This window comes from Pavona decussata, unplaced genomic scaffold (genome assembly GCF_977016875.1).
Source record: "Pavona decussata unplaced genomic scaffold, jaPavDecu1.1 SCAFFOLD_210, whole genome shotgun sequence".
In the NCBI taxonomy this organism is placed as follows: Eukaryota; Metazoa; Cnidaria; class Anthozoa; order Scleractinia; family Agariciidae; genus Pavona; species Pavona decussata.
This window is the reverse complement of record NW_028145615.1, coordinates 290001-316783: the sequence shown is the minus strand read 5'-3', so window position 1 is coordinate 316783 and position 26783 is coordinate 290001. Positions and strand designations below refer to the sequence as shown.

Below are 26783 nucleotides of genomic sequence, written 5' to 3'. Positions count from 1 at the left end.
AAGTTGCAGAAAGTTTTAGGAGATGTCATCTTCACTTTCCCGAACTGACTTTACGAAATGTTGTTCAATGGCTAGTTGACCTTATTTTGCAGTTTCTAACGAAAACGAAAGGAATTTAGTTTTGCAGCGTAAGGAAATTATGAGCTGAAATTCAGTTACCGTAGATTAACTATAGGCCCTGTAGAGTTGATTTCAAGAAAGAAATCCAAATTTTTGATGGAGTTTTAATCTAGCTTCGAAATATCCACCCAAGCGGACCGTTGGGCGCCACTGATGACTTCCTGCAGTGCAAAAAATGTGCGCAATTTTTGCCTGGAGCAACGCCGAGCAAGATGGCACGCGCGAATGACTTATTTCGTGTGTTTGTGGCTCCAAACGTGAAGTGCCACGGGGCTAGACCAATCGCGGCGCGTGCAAGACGCCTTTTGGGGTGCGTCAGTTTCACCCGCTGGAACTCAAACAAAAGAACCGCAAGAGGCGTCTGGTCTCCAAAGTTAATGGAAATGCCATTAAACGCGACTAACTTGAGTGGACGATACAACAGACAAATTTGACTATTTATTTTTGGTTCACCGATCATTTACAGTTTTCTGCCGGCAAACACACCAACACCCATCCACCACCCTCCCCATCCCCCACCCCAAACACCCGCACTCTTTACCCCAATCGGTTTGGTTTGTTATATATGTCTAACGCAACACTTTTTGTTTTGTTTTGTCTTATATATAAAAATTTTGTTTTTTTGTGATATACCTCTGTTGATAAAACTTTTCTATGGTTTATAAAGAAGCGCTCTAATTTTCGACCCCTAAGGCAAGCCTGGACTCGCTTCTGAAATGCAAAACAATGATTGATTATAACAAGCATTTCAATTGGGTAATTTCTCACGGCCAATTAACACACGTGTTATATAAAGGTTCCAAATTGCATCATTGATATCCTTTTCGCTCTGGCAACGACTCCTGTTCCATGTTCTGCGAGAAGTGATAAAGAAGATGAGTGTAGGATGAATGTGTTAGCATTTGTAACAGTTCTTCTGGTAAGTACGTCTGCTTTGTGTCCCTGAAGTATATTTTTTATCGACGTTTAAGTTTTAACTGAGCGGGCTCACATGCTCAGTCGAGCGATACAAAACACCCACTCGGAAATATACAAGATTACATCTTACAGCTTCTGTAACCGTCACAATATGCATTTGTGTTCCTCTTTTGGTCTCATTCCTCGCTTATCAGTTGAAATCTGGCGTTGTAACATCCCTCCGGTTTGTGATCGTAGGTAAATTAATGGTCTGTCAGAAATACGCTTCGGTTGCTCTTTTGACATGAGTCGCACGCAGATCGATCACAGCATGCATGGTAGAACGATGTCAAGTTTTTTGGTGAAAGTATGTAATTAAAATGCATTTATTGGCCATAACGCGTAACAAAAGCAAACATTTGGTTCTTATTTGGATTTTGTAGTGCTGTATTTGCTCCGCAGTATTCCTTCCTTACCAAGAAAAGAATTAAGCTTATTAGCTGAAAAACTTGTTTGTGTCCGGAAATTTGCATGCCAACTTAGTTTGCTTACTCTTTGATCATTTGAAAGTTCTAATGTCTTTACCAACAAATTAATCAATTATATTCGTGACTTTATGAAATTCTGTCAACGTCGATGGTGATATGTTATTTTGGCTTTTAATCAGCAGTTGGCCTTTATTCCCCGGAGCCTAGCAATATTCTATTGTTTATACGGTTGGCATTGGAAGTTTTTGTTTTCCTTTGTTTATGAATAGTTTCCTTTTAAGAATTCAAACTATTTTTGCCCAACGCTACTTTTTGAAAATTAACTTGTAGCCATTAAGTCTGTATTAAATTCTTTTTCCTCCGTATCATTTCTAGTCTTTTTTGTGCTGGTTTGAAGGTATAGTCCACAATTTTGAAGAGCTACCCATATAAATAAACAGTTTTGATCTTATTAGCGTAATTAGTTTACTTCTTTTTATAAGTAAATTTTATGAAGTCTTTTGTGGCTCTTTGCCAGTTTTTGCACTGGGTACACATATAATGAGTTTGGGATGAACTTTGGCAAATGTCTCCTAGTGCATCTGGTCAGCTTCTTTTAGATGGTCAAAAGACAGATAGTACATCAAGGCAAAAAAAATAATTTTTGTTTGGTTCCTCTTGAATGTTTTGTAACCCAAGATGTTTAGACCTATTATCCATCTTGTGCTTGTCTTTACACCATTCTAACCACAAAGACGCAATGTGAAATTGGGCTTGTTTTGGGGGAGCTTATTTTTGAAGGGTTTGCAGTGGTTTCATTCAGGTTTTGAAGAGGTGGGCAAAAAGATATTTTATGGAAAAAGTCAGACAAGATGTTAAAAACAGCTGGGCAAAGTCATGTTCACAAATGGTCAGTCAAAGTCAAAGTCAACACATATATGGCATTAACTCCAGAAATCAAACCTGGGTTATACTGTTGGGAGGTGAGTGCTCTCACCACTGTGCCATCCCTGCTTCCCTGCACCCCCCCCCCCCCCTCTCCTCCCCCAACGCTCTCCAAAGGTACAACGCAAGTAAACAAGTTTGAAACAGTTCATTTGTATTTTGTACGTTTATCCTTGCTGTAGGCCCATGGACTTTTGGTAGGGTTGTTTTTCGGAGTTGTTTTGTAGCCTTTGTCGGGTGATCTTGCTTTTGGAAGGACTGTTATGATGACTTGTGAATTGGGAATTTTATGGTCACAAGACTCACGACAGATTTTTCACCCAAGTTCATCCCAGATGGATTTTCCTTTGTTTTCTACTTAATTTGACAGAAGTAACAGCAGTAGTTTGAAGCCAAGAATGCCTTTAGTTAGTAATTTTAAGAAAAATGACAACACATTAATTTGATTTTAAAACAAGACATTTTTTATCATACTACAATCAGCATCAGTTGCAAATGAACTTACAGCAGGTTTGAAATATTATAATAAAGGTGTCTAGCAATAAAATTATTTAGTATTTAGAAAGTGAAAAGATACTGCTACATGTAATTAGCAGAGGAAAAGGGATGACAAAAGTGGCAAAGTACAGAATGCGCAAGGGATAAATTAAAATGAAAGGTTTAAACTGAAAAAGCCTTAGTACAAATAAATGAACATTTCCAAATCTAACATTTTGTAACATGACTTTCAACATACATCTCACATGATAATGTCCTGAGCAGAAATCAAACCAACATAATTACTGTATTTTCTCGATTAAACGCCGGCTTCGTATAAACGCCGGGTCAAAACTGCCGATTTGTGAAAAAAACGCCAGGTGCGTTTAATTGGGGCCCCGGTGTTTGATAGGGTCCCGTCATTTATTAGGGGTTGAAGTTGGCTGACACAAACGAGGAGGACGTTGGCGCCGTTAAACTTAAAACTTTGTACTCATATCATTTACTTGCTCCTACATTATTCATATATTGTTTATGTGCTGTTTGTTAGTGATACAAATCTTGATTGCAACATGGTACACGTGCCATATGTACGGTACCACAATACTGTAACTTTGGGTAATCCAGGGAAAAAATCGTCCCGCACTGTAACAAATCAACCTGGAAAAATGGCTGAAAATCGCATTTCATTAATAAACGCTGGCCTCGAAAAAACGCCGGGTCAAAACTGCCAAATTTTAAATAAACGCCAGGGACATTTAATCGAGAAAATACCATGACCACCGCATGGAGTATAGATTCCTGTTGGGGACAACATGGTTTTCTTTTCCTATGAGGTGTGTGTCAAAAGCCATGCTACACAGTTTAAGTCTGTGAAATGTTCATTTGTTCATTTATTAATATACTTGTTAAACATGAACACAAAGGAAGACAGAAAATTGAACCAACAATGAAACTGAGCTGCAACATATTTATTTTGTGTAGTGGGATGAGGACCTTCCTTTTCGTAAATGCAAAACACTGCTAGTTATAATTCTTTTCTGGTTTAATTGTTATTTTGCAGTGTGTTTACAGAGTCAAATGCTGCGAGCCAGGCAACTTTACATCATCTATTGATAGTGTGTCGTGCTGTCAATATTGCCCTGCGGGTTCTTTTATGGTCGCAGAATGCAATGCTTCATTTCCTACCCAGTGCCAGAGCTGTCCAGAGCTGTCCTACACTTCTGAACCGAACAAGAGGGTTTCTTGCATCCCATGTAAGACTAAATGTAGGGGTCAAAAGCAGCTCAAGGCAGCATGCACTAATACTTCAAACATTCAATGTGAATGTCCATCCCATACGTACTGGGACACACGCCTGCTGAGATGCACTGAATGTACAAAGTGCAGCCCAGGACAGAAGTTAATATCTCCGTGTGGGAAATACAAAGATGCAGAATGTGAGAGTTGCAGGAAGGTATGTGTGATTCGTCAGCCATTGTCAACTATCTGTACACTCTGTTGGAAAAACATTGTTACATTATAAGTGGTATAATTTAATAAACCATGAACAATAAAACCTGACAGCTTTCTGGGAGACATTTCACCTAGCTATGAGCTAATTATTTGTGCTCTTTCACTGTTAGAAAATAAAGGCATGTGGGGTTTGAACAAAAGATTTATTATAATAATTTAGTGTCATTTTTATTTCTGTTAGTCGTACCACATGAGTAAACTGAAGGGAAGACAGCATGTGCTGTGCTGAAAGTTCCCCTGAAAAAAGTTGTTTTCTTTTCTCTGGCTGCTTGGCCCAGTTAGCCCCTTTAATTATTCCCAGCAGCCAGTACTCTAACTTAAATTTTATTATTTTTTAAATACGTTAAAATGACTGCAAATAATAATAATTGTTGTAGTTGTCTTTGTTGTTTCTAGAAAAGCCACATTTTACTGTGCTGTAATTTTTACCTTGCAACCCTTTCTATGCGTGATCTGATCACTCTGCATTTATTAATATTTTTTTATCGTTTCTTTCAGGGGATGTACTTGAAAGGAAATACATGTACAGTATGTGATTATTGCAAGAAAGGGGAAATGGTTGTGGAGGAGTGCTCCTCTGCACAAAACACCATTTGCAAAAATGTTGTTTGCCCATCATCAACTTCAAAGGTTATTCGACAACCAAATACGATGACAACTTCACCGGCACAACCACCACCCACACCAACCACTGCATCTGTAACACCACTTCGAAGAGGTAAACTGTCCTTCCCTGGAACTTCTGATTGGTAGCTCCAAGGGGCTTAACCCTTTTTAAAACCCCTAATATCTTTTCTTATAAGAGTACACAAGGCTGATTTCTTCTTTCCCCTCCTGGATTTGAATGCTGTTCCCACTAATATTTTTATTATCTTCCTGGATAATTTGTTTACATTGTGTGAGTTGGACACAAAGTAAACCTGATATCATGAATATCTAAGTGACATTTTCATTGGCATTGCCATCGTCATCATCATCATTTATTTATTTGCCTAACTAAAAAAAAAAAAAATGATAGAATTTACAGTAATGGCGAGGAGACCTCAAGAAACCATTAGGCTTACAAGAGAGGCCACCTCGGCTGTCATTAATAAAGAGAAAAGCCATCTTGCTTTCATAAGGCCCATTGGTTCAGACTTAAGACACGTATCAGGTACAAGCATTGCATCATCTGTGCAGAGCCATAATGTTTTTTTATATAATATATAATTATTTGTGCTTTTTCAGATGATCCTAGTATCAGGCCATGTGCTGCTGCAAAAGACGGATTTAAAATGACTTGGATAAGTTGGATTCTGTTGGGAATAGTCATAGTGTTGTTATTAATTCTGTCTTTGTTACTGAGAAGGCTGCATGCCTGTAAAGGATTTGAAGGAAGTGTTGTTTGGAAAAAAGATCGTGGTAAAAAAGGTGGGTAAAATGCTTATTAATAAAATAATATAATACCCCTATAAACCAGCATGTACAAACAAATAGTAAATATGTATTTTACAAAGGGTAACTACCCTCTACTAATTAAGGACACTATGACTAAGTTTAAAAAAGGAAACTATGAATTAAATTATCAAACTAAATAAACAATTTACCACATTTTGACGTCCTCTGTGCATTATCAGAGTACAGACCCACGGAAAAATGGAAGCTATTTGTTTTATACAATAACTAAGACATTTGAACACATTTCGTGAGTGAGCATCATGTTGACTGGGCTGTGTCAGAAACTTCCCAGCAAACTTTTAGAGTACTACACAATATTTTCAAAACTAACCTTTAATCCACAGGGAATTTCTGAGCCCAAAATACTACCGCATGTCAGTCACTTCAGTGCGATTTGTGATTGATTACAGTGTACTTGCCATTATGTACCTGATTTCTATCAGCAACATATTTGCACAAATATTTCCTTTTTTTTTCACATCTCAACAAAGTTCTTGCTTTTCTAACCTTGCTGAGGTCACTTGCAACACTTTTTGTCCAAATTTTCATTGGACAGTTTTGCGTTTCTGCGAAAATTTGCCTTTCTTTGTCCGCTACTCGCCAAATTAACAGTTTGCTAAACTTTGTTGACCAGTCACTCTGGCTGGACTCTAGACTAACTGATCACGTGCATCGGTGACTCATGCCACTTTATGATGTCATTTGTGCATCTATACTCTAATCACAAACTCTGCTACACCAATCAAAATGCAAGTTTTACACTGTTTGTTGTTTAAGTTCTAATAAATAATGGCATGGAGAATAGGAAGCAAATGCTTGGGATTTCAATTCAAGATGTTTACAGTAAATTGGAGGATTAAAAGGAGAAGTGTCATAAGGATTTTTACCTTAAGTTTATTAATTATAATTTGTGGTACAATACCATCACATGGTCATAAAATGATAATAAATATTGTAGAACACTGACAGAAAGAAATCAACGGTTAACAAATTATTGAAAGGAAAAACCCACGATCTGGTTAGTACATTTTGGAAACAAAAATTTGAGAACATGAAAAAGTAAAGGCGATCTTATTTTACGTTGGGATCCAGTATGACCAAGTGCCTTTTAGGCCAGAGACACTTGTGGACAGCTTATATTAGTATATTAGGTTGGCAATTTGTAACAGGATTGTTATTGTTTGTTTGAAATTTTGATTGTGGAATTTCATAGTATTGTACTGTTATGAATATCTTACAGAATGTAAATGAATGTTCATTCAGAGTGTCTAACTGTAATATATGTTTTGTGGTGTGTTTAAATATTTCAGATGTGATAGTAACAAAGAAGTCATCAATAGTCATAAAAGGTAACTTTGTTTTTATAAAGTAACCAGTTTGATTTTTATCTTAATTTTTTTGTCCAAGGTTATCAGAATGAATTGGAGACAAAGGAAAAATAAAATTTCAGCTGAATTTTTGAATTTTCAACCCAAAAGGAAAATATTCAAAGCACAGCTCATATTTGAGACAGATGGAGTGGAGGGGTCAGGGGGGGGGGGACTTTTTAAAAAGGGGGCTCAAAAGAGCTTTTATGTGACTAATGGAGCTTTTCTTATTCAAACAGAAAATAACAAAATGTTTAGAACAACCCCTGCTCATGTCACAGAACAGTTGGGCCACTTCCTGAACTCCAACACGGTAAATAATTGGAAAATTCTCGCCGGGAAGCTTGGGTATGATTCAACCTATAAGCAAAGTTTTGGGGTGACACCCACAGATGCCACACAAAGACTGCTTCAGGATTGGCAGCAGAGAGGTGGTTCAACCGTCTTTGTCCTCTACACACATTTAAAGGAAATGGGCAGGGATGATGCGGCTGCAAAGCTTCTACCATATCTGGGTGAACAGGCTTGTGAAATGCAAGCTGAAACTGTCTAAATAGGACGTGATTCTTAACTCTTTCCATCCCAGAGTAAACCAACTTAGTTCTAACTGAGTGCGTGACCATTCCAATAAATGAAAACTACTGAGCAGTACTTTCCTGTGGTGCTGTTTGTTATGCCGCACAACGTGGTTCTTACTTTTGAGTCTGTGGATAAAATCCTAAAGAGTGACCTGAAAGCTTCTAAACAGTATTTTCCTCCTGTGTTGTCTACAGGGGACCTCCATGGCTCAAATGTTTGAGCCTGTGGATAAAACTCTAATACAAGTCATCAAAATTGAAAGCTTTGTACAGTACTGTGATTTTCTTTCACAAACATTTTGCAAAATTTATCAGAATTTTACCTGGTACTCTTGGGACCTTATAAAGAGTTAAGATCATGGACTCTTGTATGGCACAACTGTAATGTTAGGACCTGGTTTTCATGAGTGATGATTGCAAGTGTGTGCAAACGAAAGTCATTAATGTACTTATGCCTGTGCTGTTTCTTTTACTTGTGAAGAGCTGGATTTCCCCTGCCTCTTAACACTTTGCTGCATCAATCATGAAAGCCATGGTACTAAGCAGGATTAGATCACCTATAAATTATGAATAGAATTTTGAATAGCTATTGTCTTGATTCATAATCACTATAGCATAATAATTATAGACTTTATCTTAAGTTATTTTTACCATCACTATAGATAGTAGTATAATGTATATAAATAATTATTAGCCTAGACTATTTGTGCTTTTTTTTTTCTTTTCTTTTTTTATAATTGGCTGAACATTGTCTAGCGACATAAAATGTAGGGTGGCTTGCTATAAATTTGTAATTATGTGTAATAATGTTCTGCATGTTGACCAGTGAATGCTGTCTACTAAGGTGTTCAGATTGTCACTGATCATTCATCCAGGGCTCATTCACCAGTGGCATTCCCTTGAAGTTTAAGGTTTGTTCTCACTGGAAAGTTATGAAGTTTTAGGGTTATTGGACTCTTAAATTTTGCTGAAAGACTTAAATGAAGTTTTGACACTTCCAAATTAACATAGTTGTTTTCTGGGGTTTTTTATATTATAATTTTATTATGCAGGTTGTTTGGCTTATTGAAATTTTGTAGGAGTGAAGGGTTTTCTCCAATTGAAATTTGGAATGATGTGTTTTCTGTAAGCCACATTGCTGTTGATTACACAGTTTGAGCAAAACTTGTGGAAACACTTTTACGGTGTGCAAACCCTGATTTTTGTAAATATAACAAGGCTTTAATGGCTTTTTATAAATGCTGACATTTTTTACTAAGGCTTTATTTTCTGTATTTTTTGCTAGAATTGTTTCTTATACAAATGTGTTTAATGGATATTATATTTTTTGCCGTTCTTTTGTAAGCAAAAGGAAAGAGTTGATATTTTTCGGAGTTTCTCTGCGCTGCTGTATTTTGATACAAAAAGTTATTTTTTTTATGTATACGATTGATGATTATTATATGATTATATTGGGTAACTCTTGTGATCAAGAGACAATGATGGAAAAATTAGAGATGGGTAACTGGGCAAATTGAAGGCTTCTGTTGCTTTTTGGTAAGACCCTGTGTTAGAAAATATTACCAGACCTGCATTAAACTCAACACTGCATATAACTAGAAATGTCAGGCAATTAAAAAAAAAATGATTTTGACAAGGTTGGGCCTGTAATGTTCGGAGCTGCAGTTGCAACTATAATTGCCCAGCATTAATGCTTATGCCGCTCTCTCATTAAGTTAAATTTATACTGTCAAAAAAAAAAAAAATATTATACTGTCAATTTACCAATACAGTCCTTAGCTGCCAAGACTGTTTCCTAAACATATTTGAACATTGCTACAAACCCAATAACAGGAGGTTACATACTCAAGCAATGAAACATTCAGAGTCCCAGCAAAAACTTTCAGTTGCTTGCTGCTTTAGGTTTCAGTATTGGATGTAGTTTAGGATGTTTTATAAGGTTGTCCTGGCTCTTATTTGAGTCTGAACAAAGGTACTAAAGTGTGTTTGTAGGCAGAACGTTTCTGTTCCACATATTCTCCCAACTCGTACCATACCATACCATGTGTAACAGTAAGGAGACTCTGCATCTTGATATTGGCAACTGAAGGGTTAAAAATGCTTGTGTTGAAAAGTGAAGGTTAAGTTGTAACAAAAATTACTATAAGGTACATTAATGTAACAGTTTGTGGAAATCTCTTAACTGAAGAGCCATAGAATGCAACAATTTTGCTTATGATTATTAATTATTAATATTGGTTAAATTTACGCTATTTATGGCTTATTAACCGGCATGTGAAAATGGGCGAGAATCTCGATTCTCCAATTTGTGACACTAGTTTGCCCAAATAGTTTGTTACCTCTAGGAATTAAATTTTGATTTAGTGCATTGCAATTTATTGTTAGCATCACCTAGATGTAATGCAAATGTACATTCAGATGAGTGAAATTATATTGTAACATAGTTTTGCTTTCTGCAAATGGGCAAAGAGAAATTTTAGGTATGGTTAAGCATATTCATAATCTTACGAAGTACTTCAATTTGATCTGCTTTTGTTAAGGTTACTGTTTCATTCAAAGCTTGGTGGCAAATATTATTGTCAAGAATGCTATCTTTGATATTTATATATACTTAATATTTACTTGGGCTATGATCTTGCACTTTTATGATCTGTTTCATATGATATATTTAAGTGATAAACTATTCAGGATGTTGCAGCAACATTTAAATAATTTGTAGTCTAGAATTTCAGTCAAATTGCTTAGGACATTTAAGCCTCCTATTGATAATTTTACCACTTAACATCAGACATGTACATGAAGCTGATAAGCTTGTGACTTTAAGTTTTAAGAATGCTCTTTTCTGCAAAACAAAGCTTGCTGCTTTAAAACAGTGCAGCATGGATGTGTGAGGCAAGATGTCCTAGTGACGATCAAGGTTAATTTCCTGGGAGCAAGAGCTATCTGTAGTTAATTGTCTAAGGCTGGATAATTTGACTGGATTCCAGATGTACACTGTTTCACAAAACGAAAAGGAAAATAATCACCAGTTTAAGGTTTTCAAATGTTCCAACATCTCAAGTAGGTTATCACACAATACACTGTAGATTATTGCATGGAGTTGCTTGTTTATAAAATGACTTGGCAAAATACAAATGTCAAATGGTTTAATCTAGAACATAGTCATTGTAATAAATTATAGACAGCTGACTTGAATGTGAGCTATTTCACACAACCAACATGAGGATCCTTGCAAATTTTGTAAGAATTGTAATTATCTTACCCTTATGATTAGACTGTTGTAGGATAATATTGTGACCCAATTGAATGGTGAAAATATTACACAGCCAAATGAAAGTTTGTTAACTTCTAAAACATCTTACTCTGGCTCTGAATTTGGTATCTATTGATCTCTAATATTACTCATTGGTGCAAACATTACCACCACTATTAATACAAACTTTCTCACAATGCAATGGCTTGTCTGTAGTAAAACTAATTTCAGGCAATGAGACAGTGCCAAGTTGGTTATGAACTTATATATTGGGTGGACTTTTTATATTTACTAGTAATAGCTTTTGACCAATTGCAATAAATGCAGTGTCTCAGTTATTACACGTAAATAATAATAATCTTGTATAATTTAATAGTTATTAATGTATCTACTACTTCTGACAATGCTCAAGTTTTCATAACCTGTAGCTCAACAATAGTTTTTGAAAACGTTAATTGAGGAGAATAAATCCTTGGGTTGTTGTTATTAGCCTTGCATATACCTTGTATATATGTGGCAAATGTGAATCAGGATTGGGTGGCCTCGCTGGGATTCTCACTGCCTGTATACTTGCTACCACTGGGAAGCATTGTAACAGTCAGTTGTCAGTATTTTTTCTTTTTGAATATTGCTTATTCATCAAAAATAAAACTCCTGCCAAAATTCCATGCCAGGATCTGGCTCAAAAGCTTAATAAACAAGGAAATGGAGTCAACATGGAGGTGTAATTCAGGCTTTAATTCACACTTTGAGCCTTGTCTTTATACAGCAAATATTCTTCTAGTCTTTCCATTGCTGCTGGAGATCCATGTCTTCTGATGTAGGCCTGTTGACAAAAAAACAAATCAATTCAATATTACTAGCTCTAGCCTATTTAAACAAGCTGATTTTTTTCTTGATAATGGAGTGAAGATGACTCCGAAATGTCGAGCCTTAAATCTCTCTGTAATTTTTGCATGTCTTTGCTTCAGCAAATCCCTTTTATTAATTAAAAGATATAATTTCGTTTAGGAAATAAACTTTGGTGAAGGGATTCTGTAAATGGTCTCCAGCAAAGCTTCTACAACTAGAAAACAGCGACAACATTTGGAGAATTTGGAAATTTTTCTTTTCCTGTGACCTTGATCATAGTTTCATGTTTTTTCATTGCTAGAAACATGAAAAATTAAAAGTGCAAAGACTTCAACCAGACCACCCAAACATTAATCTGCCAATCACAGGTCACGTACACAACAAAGGAGTCTGGCTTGAGTAGTTTGTTAGCCAATCAAAAACAAGAACATCTCTACAAATTTCAAAATGCCAAAGGCCCTGGTTGACTTTGTGCACTGTAATATAGAAAAAATTTCCTACAACAAGGTACAAATGGGGGGATTTGTCGATTGGAACTTTGGACCTTTCAAGATAGCCTAAGGCATCATTAAGCTTAACAACATTGATCACCAGACTTTTCATTTTGTAAGCAATAATTAGGAAAACCCCATGAATTCACCCTGTGCAGTCTTTTCGAAGAATGTTAGTAATCCCTTGCAGGTTTATCTTGCTTCTGGTTGGGTGCTTTTTGGGGTTTGTTCTTAGCCTAGAAGTGCTGTGGCCATATGGTCCAGCCATAGGTAACAATACCAACTTGAGATAAAGGGCGAGTAGACTGTTCACAGTCCCCCTATTTTTCCGTGGGATTCTCGAGACTGGTACGCTTTGATGGAGTTGCTTCCATCTTGGTTTGTAAAAGCGAGCCCCCACTCAACTAACCACCACTGCGGCTCCCCTCGGTAGTTTAGTCACTCTCCCCAGATTGCGTTCGTTTTTACAAACCAAGATGGCAGCAACTCCATCAAAGCATACCAGTCTTGAGAATCGCACGGAAAAATATGGGGACTGCAGTACGTGAACAGTCTAAAGGGCGAGCTAATGTTTGGGAAATTGCTTAGTTGATTCTAATAAAAGAACTATAAAATTAATGCAATTATTACAGTGTCTTGTATGGGATGATTTTTGCCAACTCTGCATAACATGCCTTGTTGGCTATCTACCATCTTGTATCCAACATGTACAGTACTGGTGAAATAATAATTTGTTAAATACTTATATTCTATTTGGAACTTTATGTACAGTGTTACTTACCCGTAACATATAAAAACCCTGCAAGTTATTCCTCCGTGCCTGGTCAGCTATTGCGCTGTATGGGTGAAGGAGATGATGGAGCCTGACAACTTCCACACAATCATCCCAGCTGTGAACAGAATAACATTATTAGAACCTTGTCAGTGAAAGACTCTTACAAAGTTCAAGGTTTTGTTCTGCTGCTGGAATGTTGTTACCCTTAACAATTCAAAAAAACTACTTTTGTGACCAGCAACAAGTACTTTTATACTACCTGTAGGGCACAGTGGCGAGAGCACTCGCCTCCCACCAATATGTGGTCCAGTTTCGATTCTGAGAGTTGATGCCACACGTGGGTGGAGTTTGTTGTTGGATCCCGTCCCTGCACCAAGTGTTTTTCTTTGGGTTCTCTGGTTTTCCTCCCTCCACAAAAACCATCATTTCCAATTATTTGCAATTTGACCAGGAAACTTTGGAGGAAAGAGCCACTCTGTAGGTGTGCCACTAAAAATTCCCATATATTTTTATTTATTTTTAAATCATTTTAAAAAAATAAGAACCTAATGTCACTTAATGTAAACAGGCTGTTTAAAACCAAGAAAACAGATCTAAAATCCTTTTCAGTCAGCCTTGAAAAAATCACTTGTTTACATGTGGACTGTTACTACAGTTTGAGCAGCATTCCACGCCAGGGTCTTTACAGACGAGGAAGCACTTACAGATCTCTGGCCATCATGTCTTCCAGTAATTCCATAATCCTCTGCATTTTTGCCACATAATACACCAATCCTCCAAAATGCCTCGTTGATCTTAAAAGATCAAATTTTTTAGCAAATACGATGTTGTCATAAGTCCTTTGATGAACCTGTTTTACAACAAGACAATTGATTAAGATAAACATTAAAAATTAAAACTATCTTGACAGTCTGTATGTGTATTATTTTTTTGAACACTCCTCGTTGGGCGAACTTGATTATACTGTTTCAGTATCTTTTTTCCTCAGTCAGGTACATGAACTACAGATGACTTATAAATAAAATGCATTTCTAATGGCAATTGGTTGAGAATCTTCGTTCTTTCTCAGCCATATTGTAGGGTTCTTAGCCCAGCAAAATGAGAAGCTTATTTTCGACTTGCCTCGAATAGCTGTAGCTAACTGCGAGCAGTGCTTATCTTCCCTTTGTATGTGTTTAAATCTTTAATGAACTTGAACTTGAATAAACATTTTATAAAAGTGTTCAACATTTCACCTAATTATTTTTCATTATTTAATACATAACTAAGTCTAGTATCTAAATTTGTTCAGGAAAGCTGAATCATTTTTTTTACATAACAGTACAGTCAAAATATTGCATCATGCAGTCTTCATCACCTGTTGATAAAATTATGTCGAGTTGCGTGACATTTATAAGTTTTACTTAGGTTGTGTTCTGACAAAAACTATTCTCTAATCAGTTAAACTTTTTTAGATGTCTGATAGGAAAACTTGACTGACTTTTGGTTTACAAAAAAAAGCTAAATTATAAGAAAGAAACACTAAGCTAACAGCCTACAATAAATTATTACACACCTTAAAATTGCATTTAGCCCTAAAAATACATTTTTTTTCTGGAAATCTTTGTATCATAAGGAACTTTGAATTTGAGGGAGAGCTTTGCCTTATTATTTGGGATTTAACAGTATAAATTCTCAGACAGTTTAAAAGTTTTAAGGTATTAGAGTAGTTCACGGCTGTAAGAGTAAGTTAAAATTATTGCATAAGTTACAATCTACTTACTCTTATATAATCTGCCGAGTCAGGTTCAAACTGTACACAAGCCAGGTCAAGAGCATCTTCATGCCGGTTCTGTTGAAATACTGTCTGCAAGACAAATGTAGCCCCAATAAAAATTTTGACCATTGAATCTAACCAAAACAAAACAACAAATGAAAGAAGGTATTGCTCTGTTACCTTAAGGTTTTCATCTTTAAGTAGCTCAGGCATTTCATGTTTTCTCCCTGGCTTTGGAAAGTATATCAAATTCATCCTGTCTCTTTCCTCCCATGTTGCTCTTCTTAAGCTTCCGTTTGGCTCTCGTATCGTTATTGATCTAGTCTGAAAACAAGATTTTACCACGCTGTAAATATTATGGCATAATCATTTGAAACACTATTGCTTGTTTATATCTTTCTTCAAGCATCAACTGTATTCCCACTATTCTTCTCCAAACTCAACTCAATATTTGACATACCGGTAAATAGAAGGCAAACTTGATAAAAAGTATTGCTCTAAAATATAAATGCTACTCTTAAAAATTAAATTAGATTTCCTGTTGGTCTCAGATATACACGCCTTTTCAACAAAACCCTTCGACTAGAAAATAATAATAATTATTACTACAAAAATATTATAATACACTGTACTTTATTTATTTATTTCTGCTTCTAAATAATTCACGCACAATCTAATCAAAAGGGCTGATATAACATTGATGACAATAAAATCAGCAAGAGCTGAACCCTAAAATTATTAATTAAAACAAACTACAAAAAAATTTCTCTTACCCTATCTGAGACACTTGTGCTAATATCTGTAAAAACAAAACTCGACTCAGAAAAATGAGCCAACTCATCATTCTGTTCCAATACTTCATTGATTTTCTGTCTTTCATCCATTACAGGGGGCATTTCAAGCAAACTCTCTGCTTTCTTTTCCACCTCTTCTTGGGCCTAAAGTAAGATAGTTAATATGAAACAGTTTAAGCTGCAAGTAATTCCAAAAAGGAGTTGCAAGTCTTACAGTTTCAACTGGCTTACAGTGTAGAGTGGCTTTTGATTAATGGGGGCATCCATTTTTATCTGCACCTTCCCTTAATGATGCAGCTCAGACTGCATTTTATGTAGCTAATGCCAAAGATCTTTGGCATGGGTTTCCAAATCGCTCTGCATATTGGCGCACAATCATAGTCTTAATGGCATAAATCGGCATAAGACAGAGATATATGCAGTGCCTGGCATAAGATTATAAACCCCATAGGTGTTGGTATGAAGACAAACTACCTTGGCTTTAGAAAGCTTCTAGACTGTTTAAATAAACTGTTGTTATCCACAAATATCCATGATTTCTCTGCTAGTATTGGATTTAGAGTCTGCATATATACAGGCAGGGGAGTGGTGAGTCTGGGGGACAAGGTTGGTGGTCAGCATACATGTATTATGCTTCCAAACATGGCAGTTAGGTGTTTTGATGGCCGTCTGGCACTCTTGGGGTATCTTCAGAGTAGGATGCACACAGATTGCACCCTGATAAACATGGCAAGTTTTTCACATGGGGGATAGGATTTTTTGTCCAAAGGAGCAGCAAAAACTTGGAAGGCTTGTATCCATCTTTTTATTTCAAAGTGAAGCTGCTGCAAAGATTAAATCAACTCACCAATTTTTCCAACAATGCATCATCATTGATAAAGCGTGTGGCAAAATGCCCTCACAGCCCCATACAAAAGCTATTTATGTACATTTTGTAACTCACACTCTATACACAAATTCACAAATTTAATTTTAATTCAAACTCATTGTTTGTGGTCCAAGCGGGTAAGTATACAGCTTTTTCGACAAAGGTTCTCCAAAAAAATAGACAGCGTAAAAGCGTAGGCGACAATACCAAATGATGGTATGGGAAATACCCAATCAATTTCAATAAAAGCTCAGAATCCATATTGTCCGCCACGTCAAGTCTTTGCTGTACGGTCGAGGCCTTATGGATTATGAGCTGTTTATTGAAGTTGATTTGGTATTTCCCAGACTACCTTTTGGTACTGTCATGTACGCTTTTACGCTTTTGTTGGACAACCTAAACAGCTGTATATGGCAGCGGTACGTGCAGCGCATTTATAAGCTTAATTAATCTATAGGTTGATTGCACGTTACATCATGGCGGCCATGTTGGTGGTGGTTAGGAACAAAAAAAAATTTCTCCTCTGGGAGTTAACTTCCATTTTTATGCAAACTGATGTGAGCAAATTTTCTTTTGTTTTTACTACCAACATGGCAGCAATGCAATCAACCTATGGAGCGGTAACCTTTCCAGATATCAAATAAACCAGAATGAGCTCTGACTGTAAGCGATGAGATAGTCTAACCTTTAGAAACTCCGCATCTGTCATGAGTTTGTAAGAGGGAACCCCACGTTCTTGCTTCCTTGCGATGAAAATTTTGTCCAAGTTCCGGCCTGAGATTTTCTTCAGTATGGACCTAACTTCTTTACTATCAAATGACGGTATACTGCGATTGCTTTGAGATGATTCATGCCTACACAAAGTCCTTGAAACAAGCAATCGAAAAGGAACTTTGAAATTGCGGAGTCTACACGCGGTCGCCATCTTGGTTTTGGATAGTATGGGCATGTATGGGGGCATAAATTGTAGCCTTTATTAACGACTGCTGACAGTGAGGAGTGTGGGGAGGGGGGCGAAAATGAAGAGGAAGGAGAAACAAAATCAGCGGTTTCTTTATCGAATACAAGATAAAAATATAAAAACAAATTGGTTAGTTTATAGACAAAGAACAATTATCCAAAGTAGAAAAATAAGTTGCCAACGAATGCTGAACAAATTGCAATGTCTATTTCCGGGCTACCCTTGTTAGTCTGGTAGGTCAGCTCTCCCCTCCCCTACCCTGCTACTTTAAGTGCAGCCTGCAAAATCCAAGATGGTGGTCGCTGGTCTACTGCGGTATTGCATGAGACATCCCACTCGAGCGTTGTTTATTTTATTGCTTTTGCTACTTGTGATTGCCAGTAGATTTCTCTACTCTTCAGTTCCGGAGCAACAGCATGTTCACGAGCTCAATCTAATGGCGGGAGGTTTATCGCAACAACACGGCCACAAAAATAACAGAAAACTTCCAGCCGACAAAAACACTCTTGAGCGAGAAAAAGCGCCAGAAATTGAAACTTCTTTAAAAGGTAACGATAAAGAAAAGGGTTCATCACAAGACGCAAGTGATGAAATAGAAAATTCAAGTTCAAATGAAGCTAAGCTTACAATGTTAAAAGCTGACGACGAAAAAACTGAAAATGACTTAAACCGTCGGAAAATTCCAGATAGCGACAGGGTTCTTGGGAATGAAGGACACTTATCACCATTTGAGGGGGAATTAAAAGATGGAGAGTTAACTGAGAAGAAGAAAACACGAGAAGAGATTCACAATCAGGAAAAACAACCTGACAGTCTCCCTGAGGAAAATGACAATGAGAGTAAAAAGCGGAGTAAACAAAAAAAGCACAAGCATAGTGTTCCTCAACAAGGGAATAACATTTTAATGGTGCTTGCAAAGGTTGGCCAGACAAGTTCTCTTGCTAAAAGATTCAAGCAGTGTGTGTTCTCAATATGCGAGCACACCTCAGTAAACCTCAGTTTTCACATTCTGGTTGATGAAGTAGGTAAACTGACTTGTGAGGATACTTTCAGTCAAGCAGGCAAAGTATGCAAGAAAGGTTTGAATGTGACGTATTACGATGTCCATAAGGTGGCTGAAAAGGTCCGACCAATCATTAAGGACATACAGGTAAGGCACTAATGATGGGAAGGAGATAGGGTAGGAACATAAAAAACGGGTGGGAATGGGGAGAGAACCACTTCATTCCCAGGGTATCTCCTCTTTCCGTCTCCTGGTATGGGGTACCATGTGTAAAAATATTATTTAGCGATAATTTTGCATTATTTTGTGTTATTAGCAAATTGCAAATACAGTACCATTGTAATAAATCCCCAATTCAACAAACTTTGCTATTTATAAACCTTGGAGATGTATTTTTGTGATGTATAAATCACAGTAGAAGTTAACATTGTGATTTATAAATTGCAGGTTACGTATCTTTGCGATTTAAAAATCACAAAGCAAACAGACAAAGAAACTAGGCTGACAAATCGTCTTGACCGCTGATGACCTGTCCCAAGCAGTCTACTGAACTAATAATTAATAGCTATGCCATTAGTAACCGTTGTTTCTTGGATCTTACTGTGCAGATATAGATCAGCTTCTTCCTTATCTCTTATCAGCTATCTTTCTTTCAGCGCATGTTTAGCAGTGGTGATCCTAACTCCTACTACAGCGATCCTCTGTTTTTTGTATCCTCTGCAATACACCACATCTTGCCCCAGAAAATGACTCGGATCATCTGGCTGGACTCAGATCTACTTTTCCGTGCAGACGTCAAACAGTTGTTTGCAGAATTTGATAGATTTAAACCCACCACTGTCTTTGGTTTAGCAAGAGAACAGCAGCCAGTCTATAGGCACGTCTTACACATGTTTCGAGACCGAAACCCAGGCACAAAGGTTGGTGGGCCACCACCCGATGGACTAACAGGTTTTAACAGTGGTGTTGTGCTCATCAATCTGCACAGCATGCGTGCCTCAAAACTTTACAACAAGCTCTTACAAGGTGATATTGTCAAACACATGGCAAACAAGTACACTTTCCAAGGGCACCTTGGAGACCAAGATTTTTACTCATTGATTAACTTGGATTACCCTGAACTTTTTCATATCCTGCCTTGTTCATGGAATCGGCAGCTGTGTACCTATTGGAGGGACCATGGATATGCTGAAGTCTTTGACTCCTACTTCAACTGTCCTGAACACATTCATGTGTACCATGGAAACTGTGGAACACATATTCCCAATGAGTAGTGCAGTTCTTAGAAGTTAGGATCAATTCTTCATTCCTGAACTGTTAGTTCCCCACTAAGCTGACACTTAACTTCCAGTTTATTACTGAAGGGACCAACAAGGAGTTGCTCTTTTGTCATTTGCATTTGTCATAATTTTGCCATACCTAATTAGAAATTAATTTTATTCAGACTCCCTATCACTGGCAAGCCACTTAATACCTACTTGTAACTTAGTTCAAAGCATGAGACGTACAGCATTTGAGACTAAGTTAGTTGCCTTTCTCCTCCCATTGAGTACTGGGGAAACTGGAGATAAGTAGCAGCTTGCATGAGCCATGTGGTTTCACCTTTTGAAAAAGCTTAAGATTAAATGGTTGGTTTTCACGTGATGTCACCAAATTCTAGAATTCAAAACTGGGAGGCCTACAAAATTTTGTAGGTGGGCAAGAAGGTTATTTTGCTTGGAAAGAATGTTTTTCTAAGCCTAATCTACTTTGATCAAAGGTGATTGCTATTTATTGGGTGTACATAAAAGACTTTCAACTCAATGTAAGATTTTACATGTTCCATTCTTGCACTGTTTGCACATTATTTTTTCCCTAAAATCACCCAGCTCCACCCCTAAAAGTTATTTGGATCTCTTCAGTTAATTGATTTGTGGAAACACAAGTTTATTGTTTGATTTAAATTATAAATTTATTAACTGGAGCTACACTTTTTAGCCCTGGCCAAGTCTATACATTAGCAGAAGTACGTTTACAAACGTGCAATAATTATGGAGTGGGTAAGGTTAACAGACTTTGTAAGACTAGAAAGAAAACAGCAGTACAACCATACTATGTCGAAAATCGAGCCAAATGTTATAATACCATGCACATCTTACATTTTTGATCAAGTGCCAATATAATTTATTTCAAGCAGGTGAAACAGCAATCCCAAGGAATTCTGGGTAATGCACTTGTCATCGGCTTCCCCGAGGGGGGGGACCCCGGGCTGATGTGGGGGAATACGGGGACTTTATGGGGACTTTGCAACAAATTTCTTCCCTTGTGGTGGGGGAAATGTGGGGACTTAGATTTTTGAATGCCCTACTCTCGGGGAAAATATGGGGACTTCCCTTATGTTCAACTGAGAGGAGATTGGGGACAATTTTTGTTCTCTCTATCGATGGCAAGATGGCGGAGGAGAACAAGAAGGTATGTTTTAAAATCCATTGTTTTTTGTCTATCAAACAGACCATCCGTCAAAAATTTGTACGTATTTGTAGGCATAGGCAACTTTAAAATTCCTCTGTGTATATATTATTGTTTATAGAAGTCACTGTTAAAGGTCAACAGGTCGTCTTTTGTTAGTGATATAATAGAACAAATTTAGAACAGCGTACAAATTGTTAAGGATAGAAAAAGTTGATTTTTTTAAAATATTCACAAGAATGTTAATTTCTGAAGCATCACAGCAACTGCTCAGGAAAGTTAAGGACGTTGTGTTTAGAAGCAGCAATGAACCATCATGATAGTGTGTTTTCCCTTGTTCTTCATCAGTCCGGATAGATTGAAAACAGATTCTGGGGAATTCAGGACTGAATGAAAAGTTGAAATTTTCACCATACTGCGCATGTACAGTAAGAGGAGTGATTTATAGCAATTTATGGAGTATTCGAGAAAAAATAATTAAAGTTCAGTTTTCATCAGAATGCAAAGTCCGAGTGTTTGCCGACTGTTTAAAGAACCCAAATAAAGTTCTGAAGTGTATCTTCAAATCCAGTTGGGTTCGCCAAATACTGGGGACTTTGCAAGAAACAAATCCCGCACGGGTGGGGAAATACAAGAACTTTGAAATACACAATTAGCAAAGTCCCCATATCAGCCCGGGGTCCCCCCCCCTCGGGGAAGCCGATGACAAGTGCATAATGTTTCAAGAGGGAAGGCTGAGACGAAGTTCTAGGCTACTGCGAATTCTTGTTAAACTCCCCCGCCCTGGCCCCACCTTCGGGATATTGTGTTACGTCAAATCTTTAATCATTCCCCACCTACCGAAAAGGAAATACAATCAATCCCCCGGGGATGCCCGGAACCCCAACCCTGGGGTAACATTGACTGGTGCATAAATGAACGAGCAATTCTTGCAAGAACCACTTGGACAAACATCAGCTAGGGAAAGCTGGAACTAGCCTTCGTAGCAAGTGGTTCCGCACGAGTTCGTCGAGAAAACTGGAACGAGCAAATTTCGCGCTATAACTCGTCTGGAAACACTTGCTTTGCAGGCTAAGCTGGATCTAGATCAGGATCAGCAATATAGAATAACGCTCAAAACTGAAGACAAGGCTGATTGAACTTCGCCCAATATTTCAACTTGACAAGTTTTGTCGAGTCGAAATAATGGGCAAATAAATTACCAATCCTTAGCTGTCTGTTCAGGCTTGCCTTCAATGAGGGGGCTTTTGGGTCTATAAAAAACCGAACAACCGCTCTAAAAATTACTCAAAACCGAAAAACTGGCTCGATTGTCAAAACCCTAGTCTAGATGTTAAACGTTAATGTTATGTGGAACATAGGGACCAAACGGTAAATGTGAAGAACAGTTCCCCAAAAAATCTGTGGGCCGTCTGTCGGTAGACTTGGGGAGGTGTTCTTCAATTTTGCCGTCTAAACAATTATCACATCATCAAGATTTTAATATCATCACAGTATCAGCACTATCTACGGATGTAGTAAAACCGGCATATCTGCCCTAGGTTTGTCTAGGAGAATTCACAAAGATCCTCGATTGAATAGCAAAACAGGACAATGGGGGAAATTTTGAGTTGACAAAAAGCTCTCCTATACCCAGGGGGAGTACTTCCCTGTAAGAGGCTAATAGGGATGTGCCACTGGATGGGAGTCGCATTTTCACGACTGGCTATAATGGGGTCGCATTTTCAATAGAGTTACTAGAATGGGGTCGCACATTTTCCGTTTTTTAAGGTAAGACAGTTCTTCATATTTACGGTTAGCAAACGTACCCGGAATGTTTGTACTGCAGATGAAAAGTAAAGTGTTTTTCATTCAATCTACAAAATGGGCCAACTCATAAAAATAGAAAGTGACTAAGTTGGGATCGCGAAAATTACATATTTGCCCAAAAGTGACTAAGATGGGGTATATAATTGGCCACAGAATAGACTATGATGGTGTAGGGGCTCCGAGAGGCCAGTACTCCCCCGCGCTCCTATAGCAGTAAACCTCAATCAAAAATCCAGAATCCCACATTGCAATTTGACCTGGATTGACTGTAAAATACAAATATATGAAATAGCTTAACATCTGACTGTACAGAGACCCACAGAGGAATCTAACCTGCCTTATTTTTGTCAAAAAACCGAAAGCTAAATAAAAAAGCGAAAAACCGGAAACCGCAACGGACAACCGACAAAAGTGAAAAAACCGAAAAACCGAAAAAACCGACCTTTAAAGAGGCCAAAACCGAAAAACTGAAAATCCCAACGCCCCCTTCTTCAATTTTAAGTGAAGAGCTTGAAGTTTCTTTTATGCGCTACATAACCGTGTTCTCCGACCTACCTGGAGGAATGTCAGACAACTCGCCCCCCAGACAACTAGCCCCAGACGCTCGATCATGTGTGCTTGAAATTCTAGGTTACAAAATGTTCATGTGTTACGCGATTGATACGCTCAATCATGTGTCCGTAAGTTTTGGTTTCATATTTACTTAGCCGTCACACTTCCGCATTCTTTTCATAACTCGAATGTGAAAACGAGGCCTGAAGAGAGCAGAGACGAATTGGCAGCGAAGGGCTGTCGAAAGCAATAATGGATGTATTACTGGCGTCAGAAATAGGCGATAGCAAGAAGCTTGAACAGCTCTTGGCCGCTCAAAATCCAGAGGTCAACTATAGTAACGATTCCAAGGAAACTCCACTACTTCTTGCGTGTAAATTCGATCATTTCAGTTGCTGTTCGCTTCTCGTTGAGGCAGGAGCGAACGTCGATCAAAGCGATAGTGTTGGCAACAGCCCATTGCATTTTGCCAGAGATTATAAAATAGTCGCGCGTTTGCTTGCGCTAGGAGCCGATCCAGCGGCGAAAAATGTGAAAGGACGAACACCTTTGCACGAAGCTGCTCTTTGGGGAACCACTGAGGTATTTAAAGCTCTTCTTGGTGAGTTTATAAACAGGAAGCTCTCGGTCGACGTCTCCGACGAGGAAGGATTTACTCCCTTGCACCTTGCCGTGGTTTCTGAGGTCAAAGAAAACATCTTAGAAAAGATAAGCCTACTCATTTCGGCAGGAGCTGAAGTAGATAAACTGAGTCTTCATGGTTTCACACCTATGAGGTTGGCTTGTACGAGTTTAAACTTGGAAGCAAGCAGTGTTTTACATTTACTACGATGTGGAGCGAGCCCTCACGTTATCGACGAATATGGAAATACTTGTTTGCATGTCATATTCAAGGGGAATCCTTTTTTCTCCCATTATGGAAAAGATTCCCTAGAGGTGACGACGATTCTCGAAGAATTAGTAAAACTGAGATGTAATGTTAACATCAAGAATAGAAATGGCCAAACTGCCTTGCACTATGCAGTGTACAGCGCACTTCCAGAGCAGGTCAAGACCCTTCTAGAGAGTGGTGCAGATCCATCGATTGCTGACCACATTGGAAGAACACCATTACATAAAAGTATGTTTAACAGAGACTTTAAAGTTGCTGAGATTCTCTTGGAATATTCAAAGAGCCCTTGCATTGTTGATCACCTTGGAAGAATTCCTCTTCACTATGCTGCAACTTCTGGAGAGCCTGAAATTATCAGTACCATCATCCAAGCAATGTCACCTCCTCCAGAAGGGGTTGAAAATTTCATGAACAAGCAAGACAATTTTGGGATGACTCCTCTTCATTATTTCCTTTTGCATAAAAGAACTGACGAGTCAATTTTAAGTTGTCTTTTGCAACATGGAGCAGATGTAAAAATTGATCTTCCTTCTGGAGTGACTTGCATCGAAATGGCCAGGTACTCCAAAGATGTTAAACAGGTCATTTTCCAGATAGCCAACCCAGGAATGATTCATCCCTTACCATTACCTGAATTACCTGGCTCCCAAGAGAATTCCTTTTTAGAGGACTATCTTCAACCAATTTGCATTGTCAGTGATAGGGATATTGACCCTGAAACTTTGAGGCCCACTCAAACTGCCCAAGAGTACCTTGATCAAATCTCCTTGTGGACCATTCCATCAGATGAGCAAATAAACCTTCAGAATTGCATAAACTCTTCGATTGAGAAGTTTGTTAGGCATCTATGTGATGAAATCGCCAGGATGGATCCTAGATTTGCCTCCAATGTTCTGCCGAGTGGAAGCACCTATGAAGGGACAAAACCTGTAACAGATGCCTCATTTCTGACAGACTTTGACTATATGATCTGTTTAGAAAGACTTAGCGAAGAGGTCATTGTTGAGGAAGTACCAGCTGTTGTAGGACACGTAAGGGTTGCGTGCAAGCAACAGACAAATCTGTCCAAATTTGAGGAATTTTTCTGTGGTGGCTATCTTGTCGGAGACAGAGTTTCAAAGGCATTTTGTGATCTCATGGTCCTAGTTATGAACCAACCTAAAATCTGGCAAGATGGTGATATGGAGTGCCCTTGCATCCCTCTTTTGGAGAGTACCACTGGACGTCCAAATATAAAGCTAAGTCTAGATTGGAAGAAAGATGTTATGTATGCAAGAAGCATTAGTATTGATATAGTTCCAGCGATTCAGGTCAAATCTCTGTGGCCATCATTTGCCAGACAAGACAGCTCTATATTGACCCCTGATACTCGTGAATGTCATGTTGTACTCAAACAACCTGATGTTGGATTGGAAAGCACAGAACATTTTGGGAATCCCGCTCATCTTCTAAGAGTGTCCTTTTCAGTTGCTGAGCGAGAGATATTTCATAAGATGCCAGATGTTGTCAAGAGAAGTTGTGTGGTTGCAAAGGTTCTGTCGAGGAGAAAAGCAAACGTTCCAATGTCGATGATTTTTGGAGGTGAGTGCGGTACACATAAGCTTGAGATTTTAACAAACCATTTGTTCTCCAGTTACGCTCTCAAGACAGCTTTGTTCCATGAGCTTGAAGCACTCTCTTTGAATGACAGCAACATCTCTACACAAGAGTTGACTTTAAAAGCACTTGTATCTGGGATATTTACAAGACTCTCTCACGCCGCAGGGGAAAGATTTTTACCTAGTTTCTTTGTACCGAGTTTTAACCTATTCCACACTTACAGGGAAGACAGCGGCGCCGAAACAATGAGGTACTTGACATTACAGCTGTTGAACATAAGTCTGAAAGATGGTGGTAGAAAATTGGCTGTCCAGAACAAAAGTTTTCCTGAGAAAAGGAATATTGATATCATGGCCAAAAGGCACAGGAAAAGATCAACCATCCTGGCAAAACTTGGTACAAACTGGATAAACTGAACTTTTGCTGTAATAAACATATTTCAGAAAATGGTTTTCAGGGCCAAAGGGGAATTCCTTGCAAATTTTCTAAGTATTATGACAGTCTGTTAGTCAATATTTTCCGGCACCAGAATAACAATCTGATCTTGTGAAGTGATTTTGGGGGTCGATCATGTGTTGACCTTGGGAGTGATTTGGGCAACTTAACAATGAACCTGCAGTGGCTCCACCTACTGTATAGCATCTTGTGACCCATCAACATTTTAAAGGGACAAATATTTCCCTATTTGGGTACAAAGTTGATGCTGATTATTTTATACTGTCATTATTTTAAATAACTTGCATGATATCCTATAACAGGGCACAGATATATTTAACAACTATTCACTGTAGTGTTTTATTAAAACAGTGAGATATATACACGCTTTTAATAAGTCTGGGTGCCATCTTGAAATGATGTCATTCGCGGAAAGATCAATACACATGGCCAAAATGGCTACTAAAGTTGAAAGCTGACTGTTGACGTTGA

The 26783-nt window shown here is 38.0% G+C and overlaps 4 protein-coding genes across 5 annotated transcripts in view; 3 read left to right on the top strand and 1 right to left on the bottom strand.

The window, feature by feature from the left end:
* Positions 1-922: 922 nt before the first annotated feature.
* LOC146460578 (uncharacterized) lies at positions 923-11542 on the top strand. 2 transcript variants are annotated; one of them, XM_085087932.1, is made up of 6 exons: positions 923-1039; positions 3970-4362; positions 4920-5139; positions 5649-5831; positions 7169-7207; positions 7465-11542. In XM_085087932.1, exons 1-6 carry the CDS (start codon positions 1007-1009, stop codon positions 7776-7778), a joined length of 1182 nt encoding a protein of 393 aa, XP_084944058.1. In that variant the 5' UTR covers positions 923-1006; the 3' UTR covers positions 7779-11542. The 2 variants fall into 2 exon arrangements, with proteins under 2 accessions (XP_084944058.1, XP_084944059.1); XM_085087933.1 differs by having other exon boundaries at positions 4920-5146; positions 5659-5831.
* LOC146460577 (small ribosomal subunit protein mS22-like) lies at positions 8084-17533 on the bottom strand. Its single transcript, XM_085087949.1, has 7 exons — positions 17278-17533; positions 15704-15868; positions 15111-15254; positions 14937-15020; positions 13879-14024; positions 13181-13289; positions 8084-11882 (listed from the first exon to the last, which is right to left on the bottom strand). Exons 1-7 carry the CDS (start codon positions 17515-17517, stop codon positions 11793-11795), a joined length of 978 nt encoding a protein of 325 aa, XP_084944075.1. The 5' UTR covers positions 17518-17533; the 3' UTR covers positions 8084-11792.
* A 278-nt stretch (positions 17534-17811) lies between these two features.
* On the top strand, positions 17812-20359 carry LOC146460576 (xyloside xylosyltransferase 1-like). Its single transcript, XM_085087979.1, has 2 exons — positions 17812-18703; positions 19213-20359. Exons 1-2 carry the CDS (start codon positions 17846-17848, stop codon positions 19828-19830), a joined length of 1476 nt encoding a protein of 491 aa, XP_084944105.1. The 5' UTR covers positions 17812-17845; the 3' UTR covers positions 19831-20359.
* Positions 20360-21724: 1365 nt separating this feature from the next.
* LOC146460575 (uncharacterized) overlaps positions 21725-26783 on the top strand; it is a 7021-nt gene continuing 1962 nt past the window's right edge. Inside the window, exon 1 of the mRNA XM_085087924.1 lies at positions 21725-26783. This exon is cut by the window's right edge and continues 1962 nt beyond it. Coding sequence (XP_084944050.1) covers positions 23618-26272 — 2655 coding nt within the window. The 5' untranslated portion in view covers positions 21725-23617 and the 3' untranslated portion in view covers positions 26273-26783.